The sequence below is a fragment of the Myxocyprinus asiaticus genome, chromosome 1 (assembly GCF_019703515.2).
Source record: "Myxocyprinus asiaticus isolate MX2 ecotype Aquarium Trade chromosome 1, UBuf_Myxa_2, whole genome shotgun sequence".
NCBI classification, from domain to species: Eukaryota; Metazoa; Chordata; class Actinopteri; order Cypriniformes; family Catostomidae; genus Myxocyprinus; species Myxocyprinus asiaticus.
Window position 1 is genome coordinate 10,337,986 of NC_059344.1, and position 24,399 is coordinate 10,362,384.

At 38.3% G+C, this 24,399-nt stretch overlaps 1 protein-coding gene across 2 annotated transcripts in view; it reads left to right on the plus strand.

Annotated features, from left to right (window-relative positions):
- The window catches only part of cemip (cell migration inducing hyaluronidase 1), a 204,304-nt gene extending 179,910 nt beyond the window's left edge, over nucleotides 1-24,394 (plus strand). For both annotated transcript variants that reach the window (XM_051664519.1, XM_051664447.1), the window contains exons 22-29: nucleotides 5,702-5,917; nucleotides 7,769-7,980; nucleotides 14,936-15,121; nucleotides 17,791-17,995; nucleotides 19,636-19,725; nucleotides 20,388-20,545; nucleotides 21,406-21,506; nucleotides 23,357-24,394. In XM_051664519.1, coding sequence (XP_051520479.1) covers nucleotides 5,702-5,917; nucleotides 7,769-7,980; nucleotides 14,936-15,121; nucleotides 17,791-17,995; nucleotides 19,636-19,725; nucleotides 20,388-20,545; nucleotides 21,406-21,506; nucleotides 23,357-23,484 — 1,296 coding nt within the window. In that variant the 3' untranslated portion in view covers nucleotides 23,485-24,394. The remainder of the gene's footprint in view (nucleotides 1-5,701; nucleotides 5,918-7,768; nucleotides 7,981-14,935; nucleotides 15,122-17,790; nucleotides 17,996-19,635; nucleotides 19,726-20,387; nucleotides 20,546-21,405; nucleotides 21,507-23,356) is intronic.
- The last annotated feature ends 5 nt before the right edge of the window (nucleotides 24,395-24,399 follow it).

Consider the following 24,399-nt stretch of genomic DNA (forward strand, 5'->3'; position numbering starts at 1 on the left):
GAGCAGCAGTTGAAGATGAACTGTCTGTCTGGTGAAAAATCCATGGGAATTCTCCGCCACTGCCCGACAATGAGAAAGCACAGTATTTTCCCATGAGAAAAGTATGGTGTATGCACCACATACAGAATATTAATTATTGCCATTGACAACCTCAATGTCGTTTAAGGCAAGCAGCAACCACAACTGTGAAACTCATTACAGAGACCGAAATTTATGCTTCACATGATATTGATGTATGTATTTATTCATGTTGTCTCTAACACTAACTGAATGCTAAAACTGTAGATGCAATTGATGAAGCTGAATATAAACCAACAACTCAGAAAATGTTAGCTGGTTTCAAGATGTACAATTTGAAGTTTGCATTAAACATTTTAAATTGGTGTAGAAATGCAATTAATTTACTGGAATTACCTGTTGTTTGCGGAGTTTCTGAGATGCGAGTGAGGAGTTATAGGTGAAGGCCCTGAGCAGCGGTTGAAGATGAAGAGTATCTGCTGGTGAAAAATGCGCGGGCTCCTTTGTGTTTGTTCGACTGTGTATGTACACATCTAATTAGCCTCATGCAGACAAACGTTTAATATACTGTAGATTTGCAAATGAAATGTAAGTTAACAACTTTAAACGAATAGAAACTTGAATATACAGAAAATGGATGGCAATGGAAAAAAAAAACCTCTACTGATTTCACACTATGTTTAAAGTAATTTACCTTCAAACTTTTTGGCAAAAACTTTGTGTTGTCCACCATGAGCTCTTCTCATCCAAAATGGCAGCCAGCCCCAAATAAACTTGCTTAAAATTCAATCACATTCTGCATCACGTGTTTTCCCATGGAATCTTAAAAAATTAGGCTGGGTTTACTGATCTTCAGATTATTGTCGCTTAACTCAAAATAATTAGCAAAATTTCTTTATTATTATGAGTACAGCATAATCTCAATATCTTGTGTCACACATATAGCATATAATTAAGGAAAGTTGACAGCATTACGTTTTCAGGAAAATCTGTTTATTTTAATGAGCAATATTTGCTGAACAACTGCATTTCCACAGGAACCACATAGTAACAATTTTGATACTGATTTGCCAACATTAAAAAAGAAAATCTATTTTTGCATAATAAAAAATAAGTAACAAAATATCTATCTCCAGAGCCATCTACAAATTCTAAATGTTCCTAAGCTTCACATATAGAACTGGCAATCTGGACTAAACATCACCACCATTGTTAAGTGTACCCATGGATGGAAAATGCATGCATATCCCATGTTATTCTGCTAATAAAGTCCTGTAGACCTATCACCTTTGAAAAATCAGTTTGAAAGTGGATATTAACGCAAAGTTAGGTCTAAATAAGAATAAACTGTAGAGAAAATTATACTGTGGGGGGCTGTGCTGTGAAACTCATGAATATGAATTATGTTATGCACAGTAAAAGATTATTTTAATTTAACTGTTTTGATCAACAGTTAATCTTAATGACCGATTCAAGCACCCAAATATTTCACATATATATACAGTGGTGTGAAAAAGTGTTTGCCCCCTTCCTGATTTCTTATTTTTTTGAATGTTTGTCACACTTAAATGTTTCAGATCATCAAACAAGTTTAAATATTAGTCAAAGATAACACAAGTAAACAAAAAATGCAGTTTTTAAATGAAGGTTGTTATTATTAAGGGAAAACAAAATCCAAACCTACATGGCCCTGTGTGAAAAAGTGTTTGCCCCACCTGTTAAAACATAACTTAACTGTGGTTTATCACACCTGAGTTCAATTTATCTAGCCACACCCAGGCCTGATTACTGCCACACCTGTTCTCAATCAAGAAATCACTTAAATAGGAACTGCCTGACAAAGTGAAGTAGACCAAAAGATCTTCAAAAGCTAGACATCATGCCGAGATCCAAAGAAATTCAGGAACAAATGAGAAAGAAAGTAATTGAGATCTATCAGTCTGGAAAAGGTTATAAAGCCATTTCTAAAGCTTTGGGACTCCAGAGAACCACAGTGAGAGCCATTATCCACAAATGGCGAAAACATGGAACAGTGGTGAACCTTCCCAGGAGTGGCCGGCCGACCAAAATTACCCCAAGAGCGCAGCGACAACTCATCCAAGAGGTCACAAAAGACCCCACAACAACATCCAAAGAACTGCAGGCCTCACTTGCCTCAGTTAAGGTCAGTGTTCATGACTCCACCATAAGAAAGAGACTGGGCAAAAATGGCCTGCATGGCAGAGTTCCAAGACGAAAACCACTGCTGAGCAAAAAGAACATTAAGGCTCGTCTCATTTTTGCCAGAAAACATCTTGATGATCCCCAAGACTTTTGGGAAAATACTCTGTGGACTGACGAGACAAAAGTTGAACTTTTTGGAAGGTGTGTGTCCCATTACATCTGGCGTAAAAGTAACACCGCATTTCAGAAAAAGAACATCATGCCAACAGTAAAATATGGTGGTGGTAGTGTGATGGTCTGGGGCTGTTTTGCTGCTTCAGGACCTGGAAGACTTGCTGTGATAAATGGAACCATGAATTCTGCTGTCTACCAAAAAATCCTGAAGGAGAATGTCCGGCCATCTGTTCGTGACCTCAAGCTGAAGCGAACTTGGGTTCTGCACGGGACAATGATCCAAAACACAACAGCAAGTCCACCTCTGAATGGCTGAAGAAAAACAAAATGAAGACTTTGGAGTGGCCTAGTCAAAGTCCTGACCTGAATCCTATTGAGATGCTGTGGCATGACCTTAAAAAGGCAGTTCATGCTCAAAAACCCTCCAATGTGTCTGAATTACAACAATTCTGCAAAGATGAGTGGGCCAAAATTCCTCCACAGCGCTGTAAAAACTCATTGCAAGTTATCGCAAATGCTTGATTGCAGCTGTTGCTGCTAAGGGTGGCCCAACCAGTTATTGGGATTGGGGGGCAATCACTTTTTCACACAGGGCCATGTAGGTTTGGATTTTGTTTTCCCTTAATAATAACAACCTTCATTTAAAAACTGCATTTTGTGTTTACTTGTGTTATCTTTGACTAATATTTAAACTTGTTTGATGATCTGAAACATTTAAGTGTGACAAACATGCAAAAAAATAAGAAATCAGGAAGGGGGCAAACACTTTTTCACACCACTGTATATATATATATATGGTTATTTCATCTCTATATCTGCCACTATCAGTCTTGGGATTTTGTTAATCAGTAGATGAATACATAGATCAGCACCTTGATTAAGAACATGACTGATTGATCTAGTGGTAAATTTGTGCCTTTAGTTTTTAGAGGTTTTGGATTCTAATTCACCCAGATATAACTTTTTATTTTAATAAAACAAGATTGAATCTGTACATCAGTGGATGGGTGTTACACTTCAAAAATAAATTGTAATAACAGATGCGGTGAGACGAGAGTAGCGACAGACAAATTTATTGACAGTTCTGTTTAAGAAAGAACAGCGAACTCTGAAATTTAGACAGCAACAACCACAAACTCTCCGCTCCAGCAGCGGGAACCCGGAAAAATGTCAATGAGTGCCTGTGAATGAGATGACACAGTTCACGAACAACCATCTCCCATCACACAACCCAGCCATGAAACACACATATAGGGAGGAAACACACTGGTGTGCCCCATCAACAATCAGCTCACCTGGTTACCGCACACCTGAGAGCGATTAAGAGAGAGGGACAGAAAGAGAAAAAGACAACACACACACTACATACACAGAAATAATATGGCCAAGAGGAACATCACAATGGGGGACACGGAAAAGATCGTGAGCTGCAGAAAAACTACTGAACACTTATCATATCATTAAAAATAACACATTCCAGTACCGGATCGCCGGTCAAAACATACACAGATGAAATAGAAACTCCTAGTCAAGAACTGGAGATGTTTCATCTGGATTATACACATACCTGACGAAAGCTATTTCAAAAAGTGGTGAGGACACATCTCACCCGTCTCAACCCATAACTGACAGTGATGTACTGTATCTATTAATCATTCAGTAAATACTTGGAAACAGCTGAGAAATTCATCTTTTACCTCTTTTATTTCCACATATTTGTCCATGTGGTCATTGTTGTTGAGGAAATAAGCTCATCAACCTACGAGAGCCCAAACACTGTACATGTGCTGCAATAGTAGGTAGGCAGTTGGTTGATGCTGTGATTGGCTGCTGCTCTAATCAATCAATGGGTCTGTAGTCATTTGTGCATTCAGTGAGAGTTTAGGCAGTTTGACATGAATAAACCCCTACACAATGTCAAAATCAACAATAATATACTTACATTTATATTTAATACGTTTGGATACTTGCTGGGGTGGCAGATGGGGTGGCAATGCTTTTTCTAAGGGGTGCCACCCCATGCCACCCCGGTAGATCCGCCCCTGCATAAATTCCCTCAGTCGACGGCAGCAGTGACAGTGGTTGTCATGGGCGGGAATGGTAGAATTCAAGTGACAATGCACCAATTACAACAAAGAATCTCTAGTTTCTCAAAACAGCATCCGATACAGTTAAAGGGAAACTAACACGACATTAGATTATGGACTTCTGAAGCAGCAAAACAAGTTGGTATACTGAAAAAAAAATCCGATACAGTTAAAGGGAAACTAACACGACATTAGATTATGGACTTCTTAAGCAGCAAAACAAGTTGGTATACTGAGAGTATATGCAAATATTGATCCTTAGAAGTCATTATACTGGGGAAAAAAGTAAGCAAATGGCGTATACGTGCGTATGACCCCGACTACACCACTGGATCCACTGATGTAAGATGACGTAGGCTTAAATGTAACATTTCACTAAGATTTTTTTTTTTTCTTGTTTGCCTACAATAGAAAAATTTAATGAAAGTTCTGTTGAAATGACTGGACCTTTCCACCCCTCTTCATGTCTTGACATGCACACATCAGTGAACAGAGATAGCATGTATACAATGACAATGATAAGTCTCTTAAAACAAGTTGCTAAGAAATGTATACATACAATAAAGTTACCAATATTAAAAGCATGTTCTGTGAATGGGTTTTAATTGTAAAATTAATCCATGTAATAAAAGCAGAAAAATTATCTCTGTGACAAAAATACTGTAGGCTCACTCCAGCCTCCCTTGAAAACATAAAAGAGTGACCTAGCCATGGGAGCAAAAAGTTTATGGACCCCTGTTTAAATCATATAGCTTTGCGTGAGGAAATCACTTTTCACTGATAGTCTTTCCCTCCAGTAATTTGTCAACTCAAGTGTCAGTAAGCTGAATTTGAGAACCAGATAAGTCAGATTTGTACTTTTGAGCTGGTTCTTATCAATGAACCGGTTGATTTGGTTCTTAAATCAGACTGATCGATTCGTCCAAAAATCACGAGTGTTTAGATTTTGGTCAGATGACCATATGTCTGATATGTATCAGATTCAGAACCACGTTTAAAAGTAGCCCAAATCAGATGCAAAAAAAAAAAAAAAAAAAAAATCCATTCTTGTATTGTTTTTGCTGTTTAAACTCATGCCACAAGATCTGATCTGTGCCAAGACAACAGTAAATAATCGGAATTGACAGGGTAAATGCAGCCATTGGCATAGTAATGGAAGTGATTTTTGAGAGTAAACACAAGTCAGTTCCAAATAATGGATTTATTTTCCTTGTTTCCCATGTTGTTCACCTTTCTCTTGTCTCTATTTATGACCACAGATCACCTCACGTGTGTTCTTTGGTGAGCCGGGCCCCTGGTTCAACAAAATGGAAATGGATGGCGACAAAACAACCATTTTCCATGACATTGATGGCTCAGTGAGTGAATACCCAGGTGCTTTCCTCGTCAAAGAGGACAACTGGCTCCTGCGACACCCCGACTGCATTGACATCCCGGACTGGAGAGCTGCCATCTGTAGCGGGCGCTACGCCCAGGTGAGTCCAACTCAGAGCTGGCAAGATGTCCACACTCACACATAGCTGCAAACTAGTCGCCTTTTGGCAAAATTCGCCTTTTTGAATCCAAAATAGGCAGAGGTGGAGCTACAGGACAGGCAAGGCAAGCAATTGCCTGGGACCCCAAGCTGGGTGGTGTCCCCCAGCGGGCAGCAATTAAAGTAGTTCACAGCAACGACACTTGAAACCAATCACTGACAATGCATAGCAGACTAGAAAGACATTTAAAAAAAAAAAAAAAAAAGAAAAAAAAAGGGGCCACCATCCCTTTAACTACGACCAAATTCAAGTAAGAGCGGGATGCAGGAAGAAGTCATTTTTACTGCATTATCCCTTCTCACAAAAATATTGCCAAGGGCCGCGCGAGTCGCGATGGGTATTGTTTACATTCACAGCACATTATTCTCCATACAACTCTTATTTAATTGTGACAAAATATAGCTACATCATTAGAAAGGCATAATCTCCAGCTTTGATATTTCACCACTGTTTTATGGTAGAAATGTTACAGTGAGAGTAACTCCTTACTTTATGTCAGGAGTACACATCTGACATGCAAAATCAAAATTAGAGTTACAGACACAAACATGTAATAAAGACACATGACACACAACGTCCATTAGAAGTTGTAGACCAAATATGTGTGCATTTAGAGACAATTTTATGTATTCTCATGTTTACTTTTCTAAATTTCTTTCTAAAAGATTGGATTGTCATTCAGGGGCAGATTCACTAAGAAAGAATTGCGGCCAGTAAAAGCGCCATTTTTTGCATGCACACACTGCGCTGGTTTAGCGCCCAATTTACTAAATAAATTACGCAGATCAGGCAACGGTGCAAACGTGCCTACAAAATCACTGCTGAACACAATCTGTATGGGCAAAAGGATGCCGCAGACCAGCTGAATTTGGCAGACCCTGCCGGGACTGTACAGCATCGCTGTGATCCAGACACCTGAATCACTGAATCATCTCTTAAACATGCAGAACGTGCACTTGGCTACACTGTGCATCTGGATATATGCCAGGTTATAACATTCTTCTCCATCATGTGATCATTATTACATTAATTACTGCTGATATGATCAGTCAAAAATGTTCACAAACATCTCTATTAAATAAAATTAATTTTACTGCCTACTTTCACGTGCACTAATAGCGCGATCCAAATTGCAGCAGGCAGTTTTTGTGAATGAAGTGCAATCTACAATAAGACTAATTTACATTGAAAAGAGGCGTTTAGATTGAATTTACAATTCGGTAAACTTCAGCGTTAGGCGAACAAACAGTTTATTCGGCCGATCGCATCTGTGACAGCAGATGAAAATCTGTGATAGCAGATAGAAAAAAATATGTCCTAACAATTCCTTCATAATGGTAAAATATGCCACTAAAAACAACTCCAGGGGGCAAATGTTGCTCCTTAATAGAAAGATTAAATTCTGACTAAATAGCTTCTTTTAGAAATTCTTAAGCCAGTAGTTACATAAATGCTATTCAAGAAAATAATAATAATAAAAAATGCTTCTCTCAAATTCAACAGAATTTAATGCTTTGGTGTTGTATTGGCAAAAAAAAAAAAAAAAAAAAAAAAAAAAAAAAAAAATAGTCTCTGCATTAAGGGTTCACTTAAAATATGTTTTTAAATGTAATATATTAACAAAGAATAACATACTGTATGTTGATAGATGCATGTCACAAAAATTACGTGTTACTTTTCACACTTTGTTACGCCAGATTTGGAACAACATGATGGTGAGTCAGTGATGACAGATTTTTAATTTTAGGCGTAATATTCCTTTAAATTCCATGCTAAATATTCTCCCCTCAGATTTATGTCCAGACCCGGAACCCGGCCAACCTTAGCATGAAGATGGTAAAGGATGAGTATCCAGACAAGCCTCTGGAACTGGTTGGTGCTCTGGGAAAGAAGAACCACTACCAGCAGTTCCAGCCCGTTATCACTCTGGGAAAAGGATACACCATGCACTGGGATCAAGCGGCTCCTGCAGAGGTCACTATCTGGCTCATCAACTTTAACAGGTCAGTAATTAATGGATATTATTACATGACACACTGAAATACTCTATTCTGATTGGTCAGTTGCACCATCCTTAATGACCACACGTGCGGGCATAAAGTGATATTTTACGTCATCTGGGTATTGCTGTAATCTTTTATACTGTATTTATGATTTGTGCTCCTGTTCTCTAGTTTCACTCTGCAATCTCTACAAGTAATGGAATAATGTAATTTCAACTCGAATTATTTAATGTGCATTTATTTATCAAGTAGTCATGTAAGCAGCATAATGAATAGTCAGCTGGTCATTATTAAAAAATAAAGCCAGACTGGGTGGTCAAAACCCAGACACAGAGGGGTCTTGGATCACCTGCAGTGCTGGGTAGATTACTTCTGAATTGTAATCTGGTCCTGATTACAAATCACATAACTACAATTATTGTCAGTAATGTAATCTATTGGATTGCATTTTTAAGGTAATCTCATTGTTTCTGGATTACTTATAAATTACTTCTTATCTAATTCTTGTCTATTAGTTGTCACATGCATTTGAGTATGATAAGCATGTACCACTTTGAAATAATGTTGCTTAAAGGCATAAAAGAAAACTTATTTAATGGATCAAAATATGATAATTGATATAATTTTGATGTGTGTGTTTTGTCTGTTTCTGGCAGACACTAATCTGGCACATTAATGTACATTTAAAGCAGAGTACAAAAGCAATTTGTGAAACTAAATCTAACTTTACCGCATAAATGCAATCATTTTGTCATTTATGTGTGGATCACCACTCCATCTTCAGTGTAATAATGGCTGGTGGCTTGGATCAGGTCTGTGCGTTCAATTACACCTCAATTCAAAAACACCTGAAGGCTTACCCAATGTATATCAGCTGTTTGCTGATTTAGAATGAAACATTTTAGGGATTAATAAATGTATATGCAATCATGTAATAAAAAACTGTAATCTGAATATGAGTATTTTAAAATGTAATTGAATTTTATTACAAGTACTTGATTTTTGTAATCTGATAACGTAATCCATATTACATGTAATCTGTTAGTACCCCACACTGATCACCTGAAGGGGTTTATTTTGTCATAATGACCAACTGACTGTACATTTTAAACAATTGATTCTGTTTGTGAAATCATTGCATTCTTTCATCAAGTACGATTTTATACAACATTTAGTTCTGTTCTTCTAATTTCATTGGACTTTGGTGTTTTAAAGGAATAGTTCACCAAAAATGACAGTTCTCTCATCATTTTGTCTCCCTCAGGTCATCCCAGATGTGTATGACTTTCTTTCTTCTGATGAACACAAACAAAGATTTTTAGAATATCTCAGCTCTGTTGGTCCATACAATGCAAGTGAATGGTGACCAAAACTTTGAAGCTCCAAAAAGCATTTAAAGGCAGCATAAAAGTAATCCATACAACAGTGGTTAAATTCATATCTTCAGAAGTGATTTGATAGGTGTGGGTGAGAAACAGATCAATTTTAAATACTTTTTCCACTATAAATCTCCACTTTCACTCTCACTTCCATGTTCTTCCACTTTTCTTTTTTGGCAATTCACACTCTTTGTGCATATTGCTACCTACTGGTCAAAGTTGGAGATTTATAATAAAAAAGGACTTAAATATTGATCTTTTTCTCATCCACACCTATCATATCACTTCTGAAGACATGGATTAAACCACTGGAGTCGTATAGATTACTTTTATGCTGAGTTTATGTGCTTTTTGGAGTTTCAAAGTTCTGGTCACCATTCACTTGCATGGAATGGATCAGCAGAGCTGAGATATTCTTCTAAAAATCTTCCTTTGTGTTTAGCAGAAGAATGAAAGTCATACACATCTGGGATAGAATGAGGGGGAGTAAATTATGAGAGAATATACATTTTTGGGTGAACTATCGCTTTAAGAGTGCTGATATTTCTTATAAGGGATGCGGAGAAGACAATTTTCGGAGTTCCACACAGGCTGTCAGTCTGTGCATTGCTCGATGACACCCAGCATTTGATCCTGCTTTGACTTTTAAAGCATTTTTTTTATTGGCAGAGCAAAAATGATCAAAATAGCTGGCCATATTGTGTCTAAAATGTAAGTTACTCAGTATTAACTTCTTGTTTTTAAAACTGTTTATAGGCCTGCCGCCTCATGCTTGTTGCTAAATCACAGTCATGTTGATATTACAAAAAACAACACTCTAGCTTTCATGTATCTTGTCTTAATGTTCATTATGTAAATTCAGTTTATGCACACTGTAGATAGTAAAAATCTGGGATTATAAATCTGATTTGAACCTGGAAATAAACAAAGTTTTAGTTTATCTTTTTTTTCAGCTAATCCAGGTTTATGGAGAAAAAAAAAAAAAAAACATCTCGGTTACGTACGTAACCTTGGTTCCCAGAGGGGAATGAAATGCTGCGTATGATCGCTATGGGACACCGTCCGAGTGTCACGTGGTCTGAAGCCCTTATACAATCATGGCAATTAATTGGCTCATGGCACTTGCTTTCATGCCATCGAGTCATATTTTCTGCAAAAGACACAACCCTATGCAGCTGCTAGAGAGAATGGCCAGCTACGTAGCATCTACGTATGTAACCGAGACGTTCCCTTTCATGGAACTAAAGCTGTGTACGTTCGCTATTGGAACGAAAAACATTCATGTCATGCGAAGAGTAGCTGCCAACTGTCTAAGCCCGTGCGACAAGAATATAGCAGCGCACAAGCTAGCTAAAGCATATGAATAAATAGATTTATGAATTTACTCCTGTTCCAACAGAGAGTACCCGGGAAGCAGGAGTCAAACCCTCATCCATATTATAAAATCTAATAAATGTATGCAGAAAGGACCAACCTGCCACCATAAAAATGTCCTCCAAGAACGCTCCTCTAGCCAAAGCCCATGAGGATGCCATGCTCCTCGTAGAATGGGCTTGAATACATGAAGGCTAAGGTAAACCACGTGTTCGTAAGCACTCGAAATTGCATCAATAAGCCAATGAGACAGTCTTTGCTTGGACACCAGAACACCTCTGTTGTGGCCACCAAAGCACACAAACAAATGCTCTGATTTACACCACTGGCTAGTATGGTCAACATAAACTCGCAGCACCCAAACTGGGCAAAGCACCTCCGACTTAAATGGGGGAGGAGAGAAAGCCTGAAAAATAATGGTCTGCGAGCGAAATGACGTAGAAATAATCTTTGGCAAATAGCCCAAATGAGGTCTTAACACAACCTTTGAACACCCTGGCGCAAAATCCACACACAAGGGATTGACCGACAGGGCATGCAAATCACTGACTCTTATAAACAATGCCAATGCCACTAGCAGTGCCGTTATGAGAGTCAAAAACGTATCAGTAACTGTTGTCAAAGGCTTGAATGGAGCACCCAAGAGCACCTCTAAACAACAGCTAAATCCTATAAAGGAACGTGGACGGGATAAAAAGGTCTAAGCCTGCGTACCCTGTGCATAATGCGAGAGGCAAGAGAATGTCTACCCATAGAGACTCCATTGATTAGCGCATGTTCAGCCACTATAGCGGCAACATAGACTTTAAGCATTGCTGGGGAAACCCTGGCCCTGAAAAGCTCCTGCAAAAATTCCAGCACTGTACTGACAGGGCAGTGAACTGGATTTTCACTTTGTGCTGTACACCAAGCAAAAAAAAAAGATGTATAAAGCCTTCTCAGTGATGGAGCACTAGCATTTAGAATGGTATCAACCACAGGGTGGGATAACCCATCATTCAAAAGAATGCCCCGTTGAGGGGCCACACCCATAACTTCCACAAGTCCGTCCGGGTGTGCCAAATGCTGCCCCGTGCCTGAGACAACATGTTCACTCTGACTGGAATCTCCCAAGGCGTCTTTTCCAGGAGAGAGACAAGAGTCAAAAACCATACTTGGAATGGCCAATATGGCGCCACTAACTAGGACGCAAAATTATTATGCTTTGCCCCCAAAAGCGAATCTGAGAAAACAGCTGTTTTGTTTCGGTGCAATCTGAATATTGGAATAAGCATCCTTTAAAATTATTGTCACAAACCAGTCCCCTGGCTGTACTTGTGGCATTATTTGTTTCTGCATTAGCATTCTGAATTGACATTTCATTAGGGTGAAATTCAAACATCTCAATCCAGAATGGGACACAAGCCGTCGTCTTTTTTCGGGAACAGAAAATAACAGCTGTAAAAGCCGCATCTCTCTGAGAAGAGGGAATCTCCTCTATTGCCCCTTTTTCTAAGAGAGAGTGAATTTCCCGATAAAAAACGGGGCTTCCCAAACAGAGACCCCTGTCGTAACAACCCCACTGAATACTGGCAGAGCCCACTTGAATCGAATGACATAACCATGCTCTATTGTACGAAGTACCCAGTTCGAAACGCCATGCAACTGCTGCCAAGCCGCTAGACAGGCAGACAGAGGAATTAATGGATGGCTCTCTCCTTTAGCGCAACATATAATCACTGGATGGAAAACTTGGTTTACTTTTGACGACTGCCCTAAAACCAGCGGCACAGTGGAGGGGGGCCTTTGCTCCTCTACTATTGTTGCTGGTTGTTTAGGATTTAATAATGTTTCTCCCTTTATTGTATTCAGGCATAAATAATGAGTGCCCTGAAATGCATTTACAGCAGGGACACTGACAGAATAAACATTTTCCCTGGTATTTTGAACAGGGAAGACTGTGTGAAAATTGGTGAGAATGTTTATTTAAGAAAACTGTTTCACCACAATGGCCCCAGCATTCTTTATGGGGGGACAACGTGTGGTGCTTAAGTTCACTGTGTGTTTTGTGTACACTAGTGCTTGATGAACATCGAATTATGTTCTGCATGTCTCAAGACCCTTGGTCATGGAGACATAGGCTGAATTCGGGAAGCGTTTTTTAAATGTTCACTCCCCAGAGCAAGCTGCTGGAGGAAACTGAACAATATTCTGGTTGTCGGGCGTTCGAGGCATGTACAATGGCGAACTCATCCTGATACTGACCGAAGGGCAAACAGGGGAGAAACGGATAAGTTTATACAGTCCAATTTTTTCACTGAATGGGGCCTCACCCTTATGTTACACAGTAAGCCCATCAGGCTCATGTGTAGACCTATTTTTATTGTACATTGAGTTATATTATGCATGCCCCTTGGTCATGGAGGCAGAGGCAAAACTCAAGCTGAAAATATTCAATGATCATTCGCCAGCGCAAATTACGGGGGAATCTGAGCTAAATTGGTTTACTGAAAAATGGGTTAGACACTAAACCGGTCCCAGCATATAATGTGGGAACAATGTGTAGTACTTGAGACAAAGTGCTTTTGCACACCGGATAGAAAATTTAGTTGAGAATGCTCAACATACATTTTTAACGAGACAGACACAACTTTGAGCGTTCGAGGCTAAACGGCTAAACTCAGCTTCATCAAATATTTTAGCAGGCTTCAGCTGGTCAGAAGTACGGTCCTCTGAATGGTGCAGATATGAACCCCAAGCGCTCGTCTGTGAGACGCGATACATATGGGGGGGAGCTTTTGCTAACCTCTTCATAGGAGGCACAAAGTCTGTTGTCTATCACCCTCGCAAACAAAAGCATCGCCTTGACCAACTTGTTCCCCAGCACGACCTGCGGAAGGGAAATCAAGGGAAATTCCAAACGGAGCCGGTAAACTCTAAGGTATTCCTTAACACAATGCACTTGGTTGGACTGCAAAATCATCGTGATGAAAAAAGCGATATCCATGCCGCCATCGAAAAATCGAGCAGAGATAGCAGTGTGCATCTCTTCTCTTGCCAGAATACCCATGTGATTCACAAAAAGTTAAAATACCTTGCATCTCCTGATAGAATCACAAGAGAATAATGGCACCAATGAAGCATTCCATGTGTTGGTTCGCCATCACTCATTTGGGGAATATTCTCTTATTCCAGCCCCCTCGTTCTGTGGCCAGGCTCACCGGTCCATGCATGATCCCCTCTGCCGTGAGCAGCACTTCGAATGAGGAAAAGAGAGAGAGAGAGGCTGAGGCCGCTTCTCTATTGCCTTATTCATGTACATTCTCCCAGAACGACACAGAAAAAGATATATATAGGGACAATAGGGACAAAGGGGCCCATTTTGTTTCCTTACTGTCCAACGACGAATTCTCTCATACAGCGTTTTTTAATGGTGAAGGCTCATGACACGTATGGTCTGTCGCATGCATTGTTCGTCAGAAAATGCCCGCCGAGCTAGTCCTCAGAGTACGTCCGATGAGGCTCACACTTTCGCTCAGGGGGAGGGCGACAAACACGAGGAGGATTTCGGTGTCCGTTCGCACTCCTGTCTTCTCAGATACAAATCCAAAATCCCAAATGGCACCAGCACACGGCGCTCCGAATTTGCAGTCCATAGAACTGAAACAATTGGAGATAATGCCTCATGGTGAGAAATTGCGAGCCTCGACGAAGTGCCGTTGTCCTTGTTGGTCCCTTTTAATGTTTGAAAAAAAAAACACATTGAAATTGCTCTGAAATTCACGTTGTGTCAATGATGTCCATACGTATTTACCACTCAAAAGGGAGAAAAATTATCCTCGCTTCAACATGAGTCACTAGAAACAAACATGGGCTTAGACAATTTGTGCACTGAAGAACAGAAAATCTGACTCTATGGTGCGAAATCGAGCGCCTTTATGGAGCCTGTGACGTAGCTTCCTAGAGGGCATCGCTTAAGCACCATCAGCCAATAAATTGCCGTGAATGTATAAGGGCTTCAGACCACGTGACACTCGGACGTCGACCCATAGCGATCATACGCAGCTCGAGTTCCATGAAAGGGAACCTTCTTTAATGTTCCTTTGAACCAGGATTATGGCACCCCCTAGTGATTGGCACAAATGCTGATATACACTACAACAAACCTGTCAAACCACAATGACCATGCTTTATTAATTGAAGCAGTATTGCTTCTTTAACAGAAATGACTGGATAAATGTGGGCATCTGCTACCCCAGAGGCACAGCATTCACCATAATCTCTGACATCCACAACCGCCTCACCAAAGAGACAAGGAAGACGGGGGTGTTCATGAGAACCACTCAGAGAGAGAAGATGGGCCACTCACACCAGACAAGAGGATATTACTACTGGGAGGAGGACACAGGGTAAGAGGACACGTGTATGGACAGATATAAGCTTTGTTTATATAGTCCCGAATATAAGTCACTATCTGCACTACATGCTTCTGGAGTAATGGTAGCAAATGTAAATAAATGTAATTGTGAATGGAATGGGGTTTTAGAGCTTTTTACAACTTTTAAGGTGGATAATTATATGCATTACATGGTAGAAACCAAAAAGACTAGTAAGAAGAATAATATAGGAAGAGAGTATTATTTTGACGTTGGTAGTTTTGTTATTGTATATGTACAGTATACAGATCCAAAATGGCGGTTAGGTAAAAAACATGGATTTTTATACTAAAATACACTTTGAAGTAAACTTATATATAATCACTATAATATACAGTGCATTCATAAAATATTCAGACCCCTTCATTTTTTCACATTTTGTTATGTTGCAGCCTTATGCTAAAATGCTTTAAATTAGTATTTTTTTCACATCAGTCTACACTTCATACCCCACAATGATAAAGCAAAAAAAAAAAATGATTTTTGATTACTTTGCAAATGCATTAAATAGAAAACAATTGAATATCACATTGACATAAGTATTCAGACCCTTTGCAATGACACTTGAAATTTAGCTCAGGAGCATCCCATTTCTCTGGATCATCTTTGAGATGTTTTTACAGTTTGATTGGAGTCCACCTGTGGCAAATTCAATTGATTGGACATGATTTGGAAAGGCACACACCTGTATATATAAGGTCTCACAGCTGAAAATGCATATCAGAGCAAAAACCAAGCCATGAGGTCAAAGGATCTGCCTACAGAGCACGGAGACAGGATTGTGTTGAGGCACAGATCTGGGGAAGGCTACAACATTTTTTCCGCTGCATTGAAGGTTCGCAAGAGCACAGTGGCCTCCATAATGTTTAAATGTAAGAAGTTTGGAACAACCAGGACTCTGACAAGAGTGGTGACCAAGAACCTGATAGTCACTCTGGTTGAGCTCCAGAGATCATGTGTGGAGATGAGAGAAACTTGCAGAAGGACAACCATCACTGCAACACTACCGATCTGGGCCTCATTTCCCAAAAGCATCGTAAGCCTAAGTAGATCGTAGAATCCATCTTACAATTCATCTTAGTTTTGCAGCCCATTTCCCAAAAACATCGTAACTTAAATAGTACTTCAAAATTCTCATAGATTAACGAGTGCTCTGGAGTACTCGTACAGCGTTAAGAACATCGGAAGCACACAGACTCTTGCAGGACAAACGCGAAATTACACCTGATACAATTTAAACAGCTATAACTACACTTTATGCTCATTTAATATTAGTATACATCTGTTTTATTTTATTTATTTTTTAACCGAAAAGGCTAATTATAATAATAATAGTAATAATAATAATAATGAATGCATAAAATGGTTAGTAAATATTGGATGAACAGATAAATTAAAAAGAAAACAAATAAAAGTTATTTGTGGACTAGTTGGTAACAACAAAGTGGTTGGATGATTGTTGTAGAGAACTATAAAAATTACAATCAGAGAGAGAAGTAAAAAAGTCAGTAACTTGCTGCCGTGCATGAAAATTGTCCGTACAGTATATTGGCTCCTCATCCTTGTCTCCTCTTCCTCTCTGACACCTAAGGGCACTCTCACCCACACCACGCATTGTGTAGTACCGCACATGTTGTGTAGCATTGCTGTTACCATTATCACTTTTGGGAGTAAAGAGCAGATCTCCCTTTGATTGGTGAATGTCCCTAAAGTCCAGCTTCCACGCATCTCCTTATTTTGCACTCCGCAATAACATGGTGAACCTCGTTATATTCAATTAATGCTTGTCATTAGCAGGACCATACACAGGGTCTCCGCTGTCTTCACTGATCCTGGAAGCTTTAATCTCGACCCACAGAGCAATGTTTTAAAACAAAATATTAAAATGCTCATCTGATGAACGAAGCAGTGATTGTGTAAAAGAAATATATCATTCTGCACAAAACGATTGCAAAACAAAATGTAATTATGTAGTGAATTATGTTGTACATTTAAGAAAATATTTGTAAATATTTCCAGTGAGGTAAATTACAAAAGTTTTTTAAGTTACGCAACAAATATAGTGAAGTTGCGATGACGAGCAGCACTATACGGTCACATTTCAGCACTTCACGTTTATGGAAGCATCTCTCTTAAGTAGCACTTAAAGTGCGTCCTCGCACGTTCATGTTAAGAGCAGTTTTGAGAAAAGCACGTAAAAAAAATGAACGCTCGTAAAATCTCTCATTGAAAATGCTCTTAACCGCAAAGATCAATCGTTATTGGGAAACGCAGCCCTGGGCTTTATGGCAGAGTGGCCAGATGGAAGCCTCTCCTCAGTGCAAGACACACGAAAGCCTGCTGGGAAGTTGCAAAAAAGCACCTAAAGAACTCTCAGACTGTGAGAAATGAGATTCTCTGGTCTGATGAAACGAAGATTCTGTTTGACCTCAATTCCAAGTGTCATGTCTGGCAGGGCTCCATATATATATATATATATATATAATTTAAATTGTTTTAAAATATTGCCTTAATCTTTCTTTATGGTTACCGGATGGCCCAGACACAGCTACAAGAGTGCAAATTGAATGAAATCCCTGACGCAGTTTATTGTGCTATAAGCATTCTTCTCTCTCTGATGTCTGTCTGCTGTCTCCCTACAGGCTGCTCTTCCTTAAAGTCAAAGCACACAATGAGAAGGAAGACTTTGCTTTCTGCTCGGTAAAGGGATGTGAACGAGTGAAGATCAAAGCCGTTATCCCCGCTGGCAGCGGTCCCAGTGACTGTATAGCCGAAGCCTACCCCAAACATGCCGAGATGCCCATTGTAGATGTGCCTTTGCCCAAGAAACTGCCCCGCTCAAGACTGGTGAGAAGACATTGGTTCAACTTTTGTGAAGGATCTCTTACAGTACTTCCAGTGTCACTATATGATGATCTTTGAAGTTTAGTGTAATGCGGAATTCCATTCAAAATTGAATGTAGGATATTAAAGCAATAAGCCAATTGAGTCTGTTTTGTTACAGTGATATTACATACTTGGGTGGCTTATTGCTTGTATAAAACATCGGCAACAGCACTATTATAAAAGACACACATTTGTTATGTACAGTTACATTTATTATTAAATAATCAGAATAAACAATTATTCTGTCAAGCAGCATTGTTCATTAGCCTAGTTTGCAGTTGCCAAGCAATGTAGCAACCTTGTGCATTAATATAGAACGTGCAGGGTACAGTCATTTAGCAATAGCTTCGAACGTGGCTTGTCCAGTCAGAAATCTGAGTCAGAGCTATACATTTTATAGATACTTCTTGATAGACTACATGGACAAAAGTATGTGGATACCTGAAAACCAAACCCTTATGTGCTTGTTGAACATTTCGTTTCAAAACCATGGCCATTAATAGGAAATTTGTCCTCCCTTTGCTGCTCTCTTTAGCTTTGCAGGTGTTTGATTGTGAACAATGAAGTCTACCAACAACCAGGCAGAGGATAAATAATGTGAAATGCTAGCATTTGTTCTGCAGGTGTACCATTATCAACAGAAAGAATATTTTACCGTGTTTTACACACTTGTCCCTACAAATATTTGCTAGGTTTTATTATTATGTAATGTAAGAACTTTTACTCATCAATGCATTAAATTGGCTTAAAGGGGAATGTTTATTAGTAGACCATATGTCCTGGGATTTTCAATGGCCTATGCCAATATCAATATCTAGACATCAGGGTAGTCGATGGCCAATGTAATGGCAATATGTACATAATACAATTTATTTACAGCAAATGAACTGAACTCTTATTTTACACAATATTTACGTAGAATTCACATAAATATAATGTCAAATAATAATGGTGATAATGTCAAAATAGCAAGTTTGATTATTTGGCCTGGTCGATATATATCATCAATCACTAATGTTCATTCATTAACTGTGTACATCTTACTGGGTGCCGGCATGTTCGCATCACATCATACACCCAAATCCCTGTAGGATGTCCAAGATGGAAGTCTGACTTCAAAAGGCATTCTATCGCACTTTTCAAGGAATCCGGAAATTCGGACTTTCTGAGTTAAATGGAATGCAGCACAGCTACATTAGTTGTTCAAGATGTGTTGAAATTATATTGTACGTTCAAGAATTATGTTATATTTAGGTTGTAAGTAGGGGATAATTTGTGCCGGTACAGTCCGGCACCTTTGATTCCAAAAAGATAACAGAATCACAGTAAAATTGATTCATCTGAAAGAAACAACTTCTATGAATTACATACAATGCAGGTCTATTAATAATTCCATATACAGACACCCATGTATTTTATTAAAACTTTATTATTTAAAAAAATAAAATAAAAGAAAGAATGGGGGGGGGGGGGGTTGACAGCACATGATTTTAGGGTTCCCCCACCTCTGAAATCCCAATTTAACCCCTGGTTGTAAGTCTAAACATCTAGTAAGAAAAACTAGAATATAGTAAGCACACATTTTCCCTTTTCCTTTATAGCCTCATACACCAGAGCACTTCCTTGAAGTCAAGCTAGAGTCATATAACACACGTTTCTTCCACATCAAAGAGGACTTCGCCTATACTGAGGTATGAACTAGTTTCACTTTTGCACTCTTTTATTTTAATAACACCTCCTCCTTTAATCAGTCCTTGAGCTTCTTGAATGTTACAGAGAACTGAGTAAAGCCTGTGACAGTTGATTAGTCTAGCCATGTACTGTTTAACCCACCAGTTTACTTCTGAATAAGTATAAGATTATTCAATGATTATTAAACCATTATTGAATGATTATCTAATGAGTCATTCTATGAAAAGTGTGCCTTTTCCAGTTTGATAAGGTGATATTTAGACAAAACATTGCACTACCTGTGTACCTTTGTGCTAATGTAGCTAGAAATTGGACATCATGACATGACATGATACATAAAAATTAAATAAAATTACTGAATGATTTTTATTCATGTGTTGAGAAAATGTCTATTTTAATACATAGTAAGTTATGCTATTGTGCTATGTTATGTTATCATATGCTGTTATGATATAAGTATCAGCTATTCAGTAATTTGTTTACACAAATGCATATGAGGAACACAAATGCCATCCATTTTGTAGAATGACCATTAGGATCTATGGTTTGTGAGATCGGTTTTATGTTCTATAATGTTGGCATTAATCATACTTTTCAGGTATTGATTTATCAAATGCTTCTACGAGTAAACAAAAAGTCCCTCTTGTATTGGTTTCTGTAGGTAAATGGTAAGAAGCTCTACCAATCAGAGGACGGTGTGCATGTGACTGTGATTGACGGCCACAGCGGTACAATCCTGGAGTCTAAAGGCTTCAGGAACTCTATACTACTGGGCATTCCTGCTCAGATAAAGAACTACATCACAAACCTCAAAGACGAGTAAGACCACTAACCAAATAATATATGTATGAATTTTGACAGATGAGTAATTAAATAATGATAGTTATATTTTAATAGTTATAAATATAAAAACTTATATAATTAAAATTCATGACTTTATTTTATTATTAAACATATGTCTATCATTGCCCTACAGTCCACAGCAATATATTTTGCAACTGAATTTGTCAGTCAAGATTATTTTAAGAGCTTTATTTTTAAGGTGAATGTACAAATGTATCAGACAGATGTTTGGAGTGTCTCACTTTGGTTGCGTTGCGCAATTAACAGCGTTTTTATGTCACTGTTTTAAGTTAAACGTAGTTTGAAAGTTATAAAAACACGTCTCAAGATGCCTGCATTCGGAATTGCACTCAGTCCAGCTGTGTTTGAACACAAGAATGCATTCTAATCTTGTGCTGTCGCTACTCGCTAGTGTCAAACAAGCCTGAGTGTGATTTGTTCTCTGTACAGCTGCGTGTTGCCTATACAGCTGGAGTTTCGCTTACTGCCCCCTGATGAACACAAGTGTTACTTCAAGCTTAAATTGCAACGATGGTAGTAATATTCCGTATTATGGTCCAGGAACATGATAAATTGCATTCACTGTTTTATGTACCTGTATATAATTAATCGCACTGAAATAACGCCCTTCAAAACATATACCAAGGCATTCGATTTTAGATAAAGTTATTACAGTAATTAGGTATTTTATAGATTTCTAAAAATGCCCCCTGAAATTCCACAGACCACTAGAAGTCTGCGGACCCCTGGTTGAGAAACACTGGTTTAATATCATTCCTACACCCCTGCTTGATGTAAATGCTGTGGCTGATAGAAACTCATTGTTGTACTTCCAGGTCAGTGGTTTTGATCACCTCTAAGGGAAGACTGGTCACCAGGGGGCAATGGACCAAAGTTCTTGAGACCCTTGGAGCAGACCCGACAGTGAGGTTGAAAGGTAAGAAAATAAATAAATAAATAAATAACTGCAGGATGCAAGTCAAAGCTTGCCAATACATACAGTATTTGCACTCAATAGCTTTGGAACAAGTGTGCATGCCAGGTAATACATGTGACCGTACAAATATATTTGGACACCTAGACCACACTTAAAAACGTCTCAATGTCATTGCATTAGATAACAACATATTAAACCAAGTTGCATCTAAGGCATCATCCTAAATGAAACACAGTAGAACCTCATAAGTGAGTGATTTGGAGCGCACTACATAGGCAGCAAATCTAGAGGCAACTTTACACAGCCAAGTTAATGCTGCTCTGTTCCTGTTTGAAATTCTATATAAAGATGCAATGCAGCATAAAAGCCTTAAAAGTCTAAATTAAGCCTGCTCTAACCTACCTCAGAGCAGCCTTAAACTTTGTTTTTCTCACGATAGAGCTTATATTTCATAATTTAGTTTCTTATTTAAGATATCACTTCATATTTTCATTAATTTCATATTTCTATATTCAAAATGTTATATTTAAAACATTAATCTCATATTATGTATGCAATTGTAATTTCTGTGTAAATGCATTTATGCCTGCTCTGAGCAGCATTAAACAGTCTGTGTAAATGCATCTAAATGCCAGTTTAAATGCTTCTGTACCACCTTTGGCAGTGTAAAGATGGCTTAGGTGTCATAAAAAAAGCACTCCTCATGCAAAATGACTCGACTCACAGTTGATTGCAATAGTTTGCTGTTAGCATGTTGCTAAGCTAACAACATGATCCTCTCTAATAAACATAAAAAATAGCACTCAAATATTGGGTAAAATAGAGAGTTTTTCATTAGATTTATTTTTTTTTTTTATCAATTTCTACCTTGTTGGATGAATTATAAGTGTACTCATCTCTCATTTTGTCCCCCATCATGGAGTTAATCACATTTTATTATGGTATTGTATTCTCTGCATAGGATACATGTAATGCTGCCTTAAAATTTGGCCAAAAGATGGCATCTATTTTTAGGGAACTTCTACAGTTATCATGGTTAAAAACAAAGCCAGTATAATAGTGTGTGTTATCTACAGTAGTAAACATTACATTTATTATACTTGCTCTTGAATATAATACTGTATGTTGAAGCTGCACTATAGAAAAAGATTTCATTCCACAGATATTTGGTATTCTTTATCATTATACTGGTTCTTCAGACAGTGAAGCTTTCAGACTATGAGAAACACACCACTCGTGTGTGAAGAGGATAAGTTGCTTTCTGGGCTGGTTTGCACACACACATACCAGAGCAGCAGGGTCCTTCCTCCCACCCCTCCCTTCACAAATTATATTTATCACATAGAATTTTCATTCCAGCCGGTGAAGCCCCTGAAGTTTACATTCCAAGCTCTTCCCACTGGGTTCTGAAACCGAATTTCGTAGACGACACCAAATGTTTCACCGCTTGACCACAACATACCGTGTCTCCATTGAAGTGTTAATACATCTCAATAAACACTACCAGTCATTAAGTAATTAACACAAGTTTACCACTAATCCAATATGAATAAAAACCAAAGAGAAATTGGTCTTGACCAGGATTTTTGTAATGTGTCAACATTCGGTCAACATTCGCAACCCATTTTATTTCCGTAATCTGATGTATTTCCAATTGAAAAAGGTAATCCAACAAGAGAACCTTTAGGACTTGATTTTATCTATCAGGAACTGATTTGATTGCAAATAACGTGCAACAATAAATTGTTCACAATAAGACAAGGAACTTGCTTTTAAAGAAATTAAATACAGCTGTTTGTATTTGTAAATACAAACAACTCTCTTTAAAAATTAATTTTGTGATTTTCCAGATAAGCTAGCCTTCGTTGGCTTCAAAGGTTCCTTCCGGCCAGACTGGGTGAGGATGACTGTTGATGAAGACCGGGCCAAACTTCACCAAGTGCTACCCATTCCAGTGGTTAAGATGATAAAGCTATGAAAACAAGCAGCATGCCCTTGGAAAAATCAGACTCTCAGTAACACCACTGCCGGAGGAGCCAGCTGCGCCCACACAGCCAGGACTACTGAACCTAAAGGACCAATCAGAACCGAGCATGTCTTCATGTTACCTAGCAACCCCTCCCAGCAGATTCCATTGTATGTGACAATGTGGATGTTAAGTGATTTTTGGATTGTGGCGTCAATTGATTATACTTGAGTTTTTAACACAAGAAAAAAGAAGAAAAATTAAAAACAAACATGTAACATTCCTCGTTTTTGTCCCTCTCAGTGATGTTTGCCTTCATGTTATCCCGAACAAGGTGTTTTTCTAAATATGTTAAAAAAAAAAAAAAAAGAGGAGGTTTAAGATTGTATATGTTGTGAGGTTTCTTCATTTTACTTTTCATGCACAAGAGTTTTTGGTTGATTTCGTTTGTGTTGTACGAGAGAGCCAGCGAAAAGCAATGCAGTCTTAAATTGAACGGCTTCGAATCTGAGCATTAGTATATGTCAGTCTATCATAAAATGATAAAATCTGTGACAAATTGGCTTTTCTTCCTTTTGGCAAGAAGTACGACAGTGTCCCTTTGCCGAAATAGCTGGTCTTTTTTCGGAGATTGTAAGTGTTTTGTATGTTTTGTGTATTTCTAAAAAAATCCTGATTGATAACAGAGATATATTTTATATTTATTTATTGTACAGGCACTATTACACAAATCCAGAAGGGATATCTTTTAAGGGACTCCTAAGTTGTAATGTATTTCTGTCCTATCTGTAAAAACTCTCACTTTAGTGTATAATTCAAATATACAGGACTTTAAGTTGTATATGGATGTGATGTAAATGTAACTGATTTCAAAGTAATAAAAATGTATTACTTTACATAAACAAAATAAAGACTTTTGTACATAAA